The following is a 10,964-nucleotide window of genomic DNA, read 5'->3' as shown; positions in this document are numbered from 1 at the left end:
GTGTGGAAGTCCTTAAGCCATCTCTCTAGTCCAAGTTTATAAAGAAACTAGCTAACCTGGCAAACGTTGTGTTGCTATATAAATAAAAAATTGTTAACGGTGAACAACCCTTATTACTTAGGGTTATGAAAAATAGATAATAGCCGATTCTCAGACCTACTGCATATGCGTATAAAATTTGGTGACAATCGATAAATCAGTTTCGGAGGAGTACGGTAACTAACACTGTGACACGAGAATTTTATATATAAGATAGACATAACAAACAAGCATGTAATTAACTTGATGGTAAGTGACCGCTGCCATAGATATCTCTAAGTAACATGGGATACTTAGCATTTGTGATCGATCTTTACAAGTAGTAGTAGTAGTAGTAGTAGAAGTATTGGTAGTTATATGTAATGTAAAGATCGATCACAAATGCTACCCCTGAGGACTAGTTTGGAATTCCTTATGTAAGTAGAAATACCATTCCAATCAAACCACACTCTTCAAACCACAACAACAACAACAGTGCGTGTGGTATAAGGTTTCTATCGTCACTATTTACTGTTTTGAATAGATCACAGCATAAAAATAGGTATACACATAATTAATTAGTTAGTTAATTTATCTGTACGACTAAAGTTATCTAGTTATTTTTATGTTTTCCGTTATATTTATCGTTGAGATCACGACCCAGACATTGACCTTCTGGAAAAAACATTCGGTGTACTAATATTCTGATTATGAAATTATCCAATGCACTCGAGTTTGATATATTATTTAGTAGTCTTGTCATAATAAATAATAATAATAAACGCTTTCTACACTCACAGACCCACACTAGGATTCCCTGGGTCGTGGGTGCCATGGACACACACATAGACAAATACACAAACACCCAGACCCGAAAACTGAAATTGAATTCATCATTTAGATATCTGTCTGGCCGGGGATCGACCCGGGACCCTTTGCGCGTCAGACCGGTATGGTGGCCGCTCCGCCACGCGGGTCGTCATAGACATGTGTATTGTAATATAAATATTTTTTACCCATTGTATATCAAAGTTGTCAATTATTTACTTTATCTAAACAAACTACTTATAAGAGAATTATAATTAGGTACTCTTTTATAAAATTGGATGTGGATATTATATAAGAATGAAGGCAATTATTACATTACTTGCGATTACAATGCGCCAAATATTTGACAATAAAATTATAATGATGTATTGTACAAACATACCATTGCAAGTACATTGAAGAATGTATACTTAAATATTATCATCGCCAAATGCAGGAATAGGTGTAGCGATAGACTGAAAACAAATCTTACCTACGTTAAGTAATTCTTAAGGAATATATATCGCCGCGATGCCGCCTTATTCTAGCATCCAGAAACACTTAATCAATAGATGCAATAATCTAAATATAAAGTAATCGTAAGTTGGAAACATCGGACCAGCTTTCAGATTTTAATCATCCATTCTCTTTAAGCGTACCCTGTACTTTCATCAATTAAATATTTAAACTTTTACATCAAAGGTTGGCTTTTACGAAACAGTCTTTGTCTAAACTCGACAGTGAGAGCAATGCAAATATTCAAGTTTCCAAACTCATGGAAAATTGATATGCGGCCGCTAATGAATAATCGCAGTTACTCGTACATTAAGAACTTGTACAATTATTAATATTTAATACTGTTACAGCTATATAGGTACTATTTTTAGAGATAATTTTAATATTCCTCGGCTATCTGTTTTGAAACAATTAGAACGGATCACTGACCGGTTGGCATTGAATTAATCAGGCCATTGTTGCTAAGAATATTTTACTTGTTCATGATATTATTGAGTGACTTTTTTGTACTGTTGTAAGTCACTTCTGATTTACGGCTATAAAGGATCTTGTCACGTTCTTTTTCATTGAAATACTTTTTTTAAAGATAGAAGTAGCAAACGCACAAGGCCGTTCACCCTATGTAAGCTACTGCCGCCCACGGACATCTCCAACCAACTCCTTATATAGTACAAGGGTTTTACTCTAAGCTTTTAAAGGTGGTAGAACCCATGTGGTGCGACTCCGGCGGCACCACTGCCACACCTATTTCTGCCTGATAACAGCAGTGTTAAGCGCTGCTGTGTTCCGTTTTGAAGGGTGTAAGGGAAACATACTTTTCCGAGACGTTCCAGCTTAGTCCTCAGGGGTAGCGGCGCATATGTGGCCGACATCAGGTAGGAATATCTAATCCTATCTGGGGTTGACTACAGATGTCCATGGGCGGCAGTAGCCACTTACCATCAGGTGGACTGCATGCTCGTCTGCTACTCCTATATTATATAAAAAAGCCGATTTCAGACGCAACGTTACTTCTGACAATTAAGATGCTGAAGAATCAGCTATGTTTTTACTAGCTAACGTTTTTACGTAAATTGTAATTTCCACCAACCTATTTACAATATATTTTAGGTACTTTCAAACAACTACTACACCTATATTGTAGGGATATCTTACTGCATAGATTAAGTTGTCTTATGCATGCATCTTCGTAACTCAGGGATCAGACTGAGAGCGTCTCAAAAGGTCTTATAGTGCAAGTTGGAATAATTTAGTCCCTGATTGCACCCCTTTGTCTACACTGAAGCGCAATCACATGGAAGGAACTTAAACCCCAGTTTAGTCAAAGTTACAGTGTCACAGCCTCGCTAATTACTGTATACGTCAAGTTTGTAAGTTTACTAATTTATTCTAGGTTTAACAAATTTGCCATAAATTCTCAGAATTATTATCCTTATGGAGTCCAAAATCCTTGATTGATTGATTGTTAACGACTGCAAACCAAAAAAACATTCTACGTCTTGCAAATCCAACTCAAAAAAAATATTCAAAAAAGAGTCAGTATGGTTTAAATGGTTCACCCAGGGGTGTGCCTCCCCTTATTTTAGCGTGAAGCAGTTAAAGCGTTTCGGTGACAATGATTTAAATAGGAGGCAACCACCGTATTCCTCAGGACTCGCGCCTATAATCGACTTCTGGGTGAACCTGTTCCATGTTGGGTTGCTTAAGTAAAATAACATCTGTAATGTAGATAAGTTAGAGAAACCACTTACCATCAAGTGGAATGCATGTTCGCTTAATACTTTAACCTTATAAAAACAAATATTATACCTACTATTCGATGGAAAATCCTCATCAACATCTGTGAGAACTAGAATACCTAGAATTTTTCCACTTCATTGGACATAACCTGAAAGTGAAGACACGTTTGAGACGATAAGTTCCGCGAAGCATTATCTCGTTAATAACAATTCGAGATAAACAACATATCTCCCCGTATCGACGCTTAAGGCGAAGAGGGGTTATCTTAACTCTCGGTATAATTACTTGACTGTGCTTTACCGATGTCATTTAATTCGGTAACTTCTGCAGTCGTAGAACATCCCAACACAAGTAAGTTAACTTCTCCTATTTTTATAATAATATTTTTTTTTTCCAAATTCAATAGGTCTCAAAATAATCGCTTTGGTAACTGGGCTATTTTTTACTACATTTTAGTCCTCCCTAAAATATGATAGTTTCATTAAAAATTTTACAAAATTAACATCATCATTGTCGGCCATTTTGTAGTAAAACTCACGCAAGTTTATTTAGTAAATGTCGATTATTAATTATATAGTAAAATAACTAGCGGTTATTATAGAAATTAATTAGATCTATATATAATAGATACTTTGTTACTTTTAAGATATAGTTGATTGACAGTTTAAAATGAGACGCAAACGTGCGTCGTGGTCAATCCATTATTGTCCTCATCACGGGTATCCGGAGTGAGAGGGGTTAAGCCGTAGTCTGCGTTCACCAAATGTGAATTAGTAGAGAAGACATTTTTAAGTAACTCTTTGGCTTGTAGGTTTACTAACTAACTACGTTTTCTTTGAAGGTTTCATCAAGTGATAATTAATTTCTAATACACATTGCTAACTTTAAAAAAAATTAAATCGTGTCATTAATGTGCAGGGAAGTTAAGGAAGATACAGAGAATGAATGCTACATCGCAAGTAGTTTAATTTACGTCTCAGAACGCAGATGGAACCGTACCTAGTACCCCGCGCCCAAATTTATTAATATTTTCTTTTGAATCATATATATTGATTTACATCGACGTAACTTTATGTGTGAACATTGCATATGTTGATAATTTTTTTAATTACAAATAAATGTGTGCAAAGTGCAAATAGTTACACTTAACAATAAAAAAACATTCGTTTTATAAATAAATCATAGCAAGGGAGAAGACATCATAATGGCACATACAATAAAATATTAATATTACAAACACCCTATTTTTAAATAGTTACCGATATAAGTAAATATGTCTAGATCTATACTTAATTATAATAAACGAGATAAATAACTACGCCACACTTGTGTTATAATTCTTAAGGTGAATAATAAAGAATGGCACTGGTATTTAAAAATATCGCAATAAGAATCCACTCTCAAATTAAAGATGCATGTACATAGATGCGTAAAACACATGCGTGTGATTCAAACCTTGGATGCCTTAAGCACCGGTAGGTACGTAAATTTGTTCTTGATTCTCAAAAAATACGAATGGTCCTTTATAGACTTCTCATTCAATTTGAATGTATAAATTACGACCCAGACGAAAATCATTTAATTCAAAATCCTGTTCAAAATCGATTAAAAGGAAACCTTTAAATTTATTAACAGCATTGAAATACGTCTAATCCTTTTAAAACATTTGTGTACGTATCAAGATATTTCATCCCCGAAACGACCACTAAACCCTCAACCCTTGGACGAGCGGTTTATTAACGTCGGTTAAAAAAGCGTCGAAATATAGCAAATAAATTTGTACGCCAGCGGTTTTTATCCGCGGCGTTTTTTTGTTGCGTTGGAATTTTCAACGATAGTCAAATATAATTAGGTATCATAAAAATCAAGAGGTTGCACTCCAGGAGTGCGGCAGAAGTGGAAACTTGAATATTAATGTTGTGCATTTTTGATATTTTTGAATAGTTAGGGAATAATTTTGCACGATTTGCTTGAATTATCCGTATAAAAGTACTATCATTTATGTGGTAAAATATAATATTTATTTATTGCGCTATCGTACATAACATGACAGTCCTACGAATTTTTGATCAGGTCATGTGTCCTAAGTCACGAGTTTAACATTTTTTACCCACAAAAAAGTGCACAACGCCACTAAAGGAGTTTTCACTTCAATAATACACACATAAAGATACGTCAAAGTCGGCGTTAAACGTAACGGTTTATAAACGCTTGTAAACGCTTGCGAACAATATTATGCCGAATGCCGCTCAATACTCGTATGTGTAGGTGATTGTTTTCTCGGATAGATACATTTGGGGCCTTCCAATTCCCAAATTAATCAATTCTGGATCGGTTACCGTAATTGGATGGAAATGGAAACTGTATGACAGAATAATGTTTGTTTGTGAAAGGGTTGTGGGTATTAGCTACGCTGATATACCTATGATAGGTATCGTGTACGAATGTAACTCGTAAGTACGAAATGTTGAAATCTTAAAGTAATAAATTACAATGGGTTTCTTTCAATGCTTCTTCTCCGTAAACGAAACGCCTGGTGCAGCATACAATATTTGAATAAAGATATTTTGATAACTACCAGTAATGGACATTTACAAGAAAATCTATTCATCTTCTTATCTTTGTAAAATAAATGGAAGATCGATTTTCGAAAAATCGGATCCTTACTTTTTCATTTTTTTCTTCTAGTCAGCGATCCTTGCCGATGTGATTGAAATCCGATCCAATTAAATAATATTATTTTCATCACACACTGCAACACTTGAGTGCAACTGTAGAAATTATTATTCTGCAAAAATAAATGAAATTGATGCGTCTGTTATTTCAAAATAATTGGTACAACCAATTTGTATATATACAGTAACATTGAAACTATGTGTATGTCTGTCTTGACGTGTCTATGAATGAGTAAACATATTTTCATAGCACTTTCGTTTTAAGATAGAGAAATACCCAGGAAATGACACAGAGAACTTTCCGTAGCGTGTTATGTATATAGAATTTTTAAAAGACACGTGGGTACGAAGAAAAATTAAAAAACTAAGACGCCATCTAATTGTCTTGAAGGCATCCACAGAAATAGCATCTTATTGTCCCCTCCACAATAACTGTTAAGAAAAACTGTGCAACTCAGCGCAGCGCTGTATAAAGCTTCATTGTTCTAACTTTTAATGATGACTAACGACGTCACGTAGGTGGGTATTTAATATCTGCAGTTTTCACTCCGATTTTCATCTTACGGTCACATTTAGTAAATATTACCTTTAGTAGATTGTTTTAGTTAACATTCCAACGCATCTGTGATTGGCTTCCCGTAAAACACCTGTTTTAAGAATTTGATTGGTACTTATGCCACAAATAACAACAAATATACATATAGGTATATCAAAGAAGCAATGTAGACGTATAACAAAATAGGCATTACGTAGGTATATTACTTGTATATAGATTACCCCGTAATATCATCATCATATAATATAATTTTATAAAGCGCGCCCAAGCGCGCCAAATGGAAGCAGTAGGTATTTAATAAGACGTACGTAGGTATATTTTAATTAACGTAATTACATATTGTTCCTTATCTCCGACCAGCCCTTAAATAATTTATTTGAAGTGTAGTGGAGAAATAAAACAAAGGGGAGAACATTATATTTTCCTTTAAATTCAAAGAAATACTTAACATTTAACCATTTGGAACCATCACACGTCTCTACATACAATTATGAAGTAATTTGTATTATATTGCCTACATATTGTAGGCAAGGAATCAAATAATTTTATTTTAGTTATCAAATTATAAAGGAAATTTCAACTATTTTTTTAAATTCTCGGACTCTTCATTTCAGAATGAAAGCTACATTGATTCTCGTGGTCCTGGCGTGTGCCTTGGCGCTGGCGTACGGCGACCTGGTTTGCGGCTCGAACTACTGCAAGCAGAACCCATGCACCAGCAAGATTGCTTCCAGCAGTTGCCGTGCACCATCCCAGTACCGCGCCAACCACGCCGGCAAGTGCGCGTGCTGCCCCGCCTGCGTCACCCTCCTCAGTACGTACCTATAATTAAAGAAATAATATGCCAAGTACGAGTCGAACTTGCACTTGGAGGCTTCCGTACCACCGTAGTTGTATGAAACAAGTCGAAAGAACAACTAGTCAAGCCTATGAAACAACCGATACGCCAACTATTTTTCTTTCTTTATTCTTTATCTATTTATTTCTTAAATATGGTCAATATTTAAAAAATGTGGTACAAAAGGCGAACTTAGTGATAAATAGCATCTATCATTATCTTCTGGCAATATATCTATTATCACAGGTGGCGTTGGGGTGATGTTGAATGATACGTAAACAGCGTATTAAAAATTAAAATAACTATATTAAAATATGTTTTATTGTTGTTATTTTTATTTATTATAACAGCGTTATAGTATTATACACTGTTATGCATCCTCTGTAAAAAAAAGTGTTATTAACTTGAACCGACCGACCTCAGGTATGAGTCTGATCCTATCTGGAGTTGATTACAGATGTCCATGGGCGGCAGTAGCCACTTAACATCAGGTGAACTGCAAGCTCGTCTGCTACTCCTATATTATATATAAAAAAAATACGTGTGGCACTCGGAGACTGCCGCGGTAAAGCTATTGCATAGCATTTTTTATGCTATGAAAACGCTCAGAAGGAATTCCAGAAATACAATATATTCTTCCATAATCATCAACATTTATATTAATACATCTTTATCCACTATTTTATCATATCTCTATTATACAGGGTGTCCCGTAAGTACCACGACAAACTTGAAGAGAACATAGGTGAGGGTCTGACCTCTCTGGGAAAAAAAAATTACCTTAGTAAAAGTGTCACCGTTTTTGCACTATCAATTGTTTTAGATTTTTTGAGAAATTCAGCCCTCTTCATCTTCTTTCGTTAACTGCGTGTACAAATTTGGTGATGCAGTGTTATTTTTTTCTGTTAAATACTATCAGATAGTTGGTCTATCATATTGAAAAGTAAATTGGTTAAAAGATTTATTTATTTATTTATTTAATAAGGTTTGCCAACAATTGTTACACGAAATGTATTATAAATAATTACAAAACAATGGTCTTATGCTACGTGCACAACCTATTACAGGCAAACACAGCATGCGCAACAATTTTAGATACATAAGTGCATTGGGTAATCTAGTAATAAATTAAATTTGATTTTAACAATATTATAATAATATAATTTGATTCTTTTACTACATTATAAAAGAATACAAAAAAACAGATGTAAAATATATAATAAATTAATGTATTGGGACAGAAATAACATGACAATTTTAACATAGTTTTGTTTCTGCTCTGCTGTCACTATAAATTTAACAAGATGTAAAGGAACCATGCAAAAAATTGGGATTTTTTTAGATTTTAATTTTTTTACTATTTTTCCCTCAACTTTGACTCGTCGCGGTGAAAAAAAAATGTACTGGTCTATAAGTGTACGTTGCGCCAAAAAATATGTCCAGTTAATAGAGATTTCAAAACGGTACCACACTTACTAGTTAAAGTTGAAAAAAAAAGTTAAGGCCGTTTTTGCATGAAAGGGACTGAAACCAACTAAAACGTAATGATCGAGTTTTTATTTAAATTACGGTTTCTACCGACTCACAACGTGTCAGGCAGTACTAAATCACATTATTACCTAGTTACACACTTAAAAATAACATTCTTCATTTGTAAAAAAACAATTTAGTAACTAACTAGCAAACAAAGTATTACAATTTATTAAGTCAATTTTTACCTACTTTGATTAATTTCGAACAGATCTGATGATGGAGCCAGCAGGTGCATGGTTCATTTCTTAGTAAATCCCTCGAATTTAGGCTAAATTGGTAAGAAATCTACCATCCATATCCTGGCTCCATCATCAGATCTGTTCCAAGATGTCAAATTATGCTATTGTCATTAAAATTACATACATGTACGAAGTTTTACTTCGAAACGACAGTTCAAAGTAGGTAAAAATTGACTTAATAAATTGTAATACTTTGTTTGCTAGTTAGTTACTAAATTGTTTTTTTACAAATGAAGAATGATATTTTTAAGTGTGTAACTAGGTAATAATGTGATTTAGTACTGCCTGACACGTTGTGAGTTGGTAGAAACCGTAATTTAAATAAAAACTCGATTATTACGTTTTAGTTGGTTTCAGTCCCTTTCATGCAAAAACGGCCTTAACTTTTTTTTCAACTTTAAATAGTAAGTGTGGTTGGTACCTTTTTGAAATCTCTATTAACTGGTCATATTTTTTGGCGCAACGTACACTTATAGACCAGTACATTTTTTTTTCACCGCGACGACTCAAAGTTAAGGGGAAAATAGTAAAAAAATGAAAATCTAAAAATATCCCTATTTTTTTCATGGTTCCTTTACATCTTTTAACCAATTTACATTTCAATATGATAGACCAACTATCTGATAGTATTTAACAGAAAAAACAAACGCTGCATCACCAAATTTGTATACGCAGTTAACGAAAGAAGATGAAGAGGGCTGAATTTCTCAAAAAATCTAAAACAATTGATAGTGCAAAAACGGTGACACTTTTACTAAGGTAATTTTTTTTTTCCCAGAGAGGTCAGACCCTCACCTATGTTCTCCCCAAGTTTGTCGTGGTACTTACGGGACACCCTGTATAAGACATTGCAAATATCAGCTGACATTTCATAACTACAAGTAAGACTGAACATTCTAAAATATAAAATAGAAAAGTATTTAATAAGTGACGTATAAAGTATTAACAACCAGCAATATAAATGGATCACTGCGATGTGCCTGTGACATTTGGCCGAATGTTACAGGTACATCGCATTTTTCATTAATAAATGCACTTTGTTTATTCATATTTAAAACACTTTGTACACAAATTATTTGTACCATAAATCATAATGGCGTTTTGATTTTGTGCTGTCAAGTCTGTCAGTTGTAATTGTACGTTTAAAAATAACAAACACTCTTTTACGTTATTTTATCAATCCAGAATTCAACATAGCTTATGTTGATAAAACATATTATTTGGATAATATGGTAATATAATTTTGAATTTTATAATGGGAATATAAAATATACTTCACGCAATTTTAAGATTTCTGCACGGATTATAAAAAAATGTGTATTACTGCCATCTGTGTTCAAGTTGACGAATTAAGGTTATCAAATAAAATAATAAGGAATGTAAAATAATACTTTATTCAATTATATCCATATTTTTCTATTGACAGTCAACAACTCGGTTGCCTGGAGACTTGATATCCAACAGTCCTCCACCGCTATTTTCACTTACACCACCAGGGGCGCCGGCAGCATTTGGTCAAGGTGACGGCGCACCAGTATGCCATTTTCAGTTCTGACTTCATAATGGAGTCTACCTAATCTTCGGATGACGACTCCGAACTCCCATTTAACTCTTGGGTTGGTGTAACCTTATCACCTTGTCCGAACTCCTGTGTTGGCGGTGCATTGTAATGTAATCTGGATAGTGGGGCGGATTTCTTAAATAAGGCAGGCATATAGGTTCTTACCTCTCTGCCGAACATTAACTGATAAGGTGATAACTCTTTTGTATTAGGTGTACGTCTCAAGCGTGCCTTGACAGTTAACAGTTTATCAAATAAACTTCCGCTCTTGCCGATATAAAAGAACATTCAGGTATTAGCCGGTTATTTTCTTTTTGTACATTCAAAAATTTAAATTTTAGCTTTGTATATATTTCTTCAAATTCGTACCTGTATTTTATTTCCTCTTCTAAATTTTGTTCTTCTGTAAGCCATTCAATTTTTTCTTGAATCGCGTAGAATTTGTTCAAATTTTCTTGTAAAGAATTCAGTCGTATATTTA

At 34.0% G+C, this 10,964-nt stretch overlaps 1 protein-coding gene across 1 annotated transcript in view; it reads left to right on the top strand.

Annotated features, from left to right (window-relative positions):
• Positions 1 to 3,288: 3,288 nt before the first annotated feature.
• LOC140753453 (sterol O-acyltransferase 2) overlaps positions 3,289 to 10,964 on the top strand; it is a 37,728-nt gene continuing 30,052 nt past the window's right edge. Inside the window, exons 1-2 of the mRNA XM_073088058.1 lie at positions 3,289 to 3,432; positions 6,927 to 7,126. Coding sequence (XP_072944159.1) covers positions 6,928 to 7,126 — 199 coding nt within the window. The 5' untranslated portion in view covers positions 3,289 to 3,432; position 6,927. The remainder of the gene's footprint in view (positions 3,433 to 6,926; positions 7,127 to 10,964) is intronic.

This window comes from Epargyreus clarus, unplaced genomic scaffold (assembly GCF_041222505.1).
Source record: "Epargyreus clarus isolate Ecla_fem2 unplaced genomic scaffold, WU_Ecla_fem_2.2 ptg000026l, whole genome shotgun sequence".
NCBI lineage: Eukaryota > Metazoa > Arthropoda > Insecta > Lepidoptera > Hesperiidae > Epargyreus > Epargyreus clarus.
The sequence above is the reverse complement of the archived record's forward strand: the minus strand, read 5'-3'. Positions and strand labels throughout refer to the sequence as shown.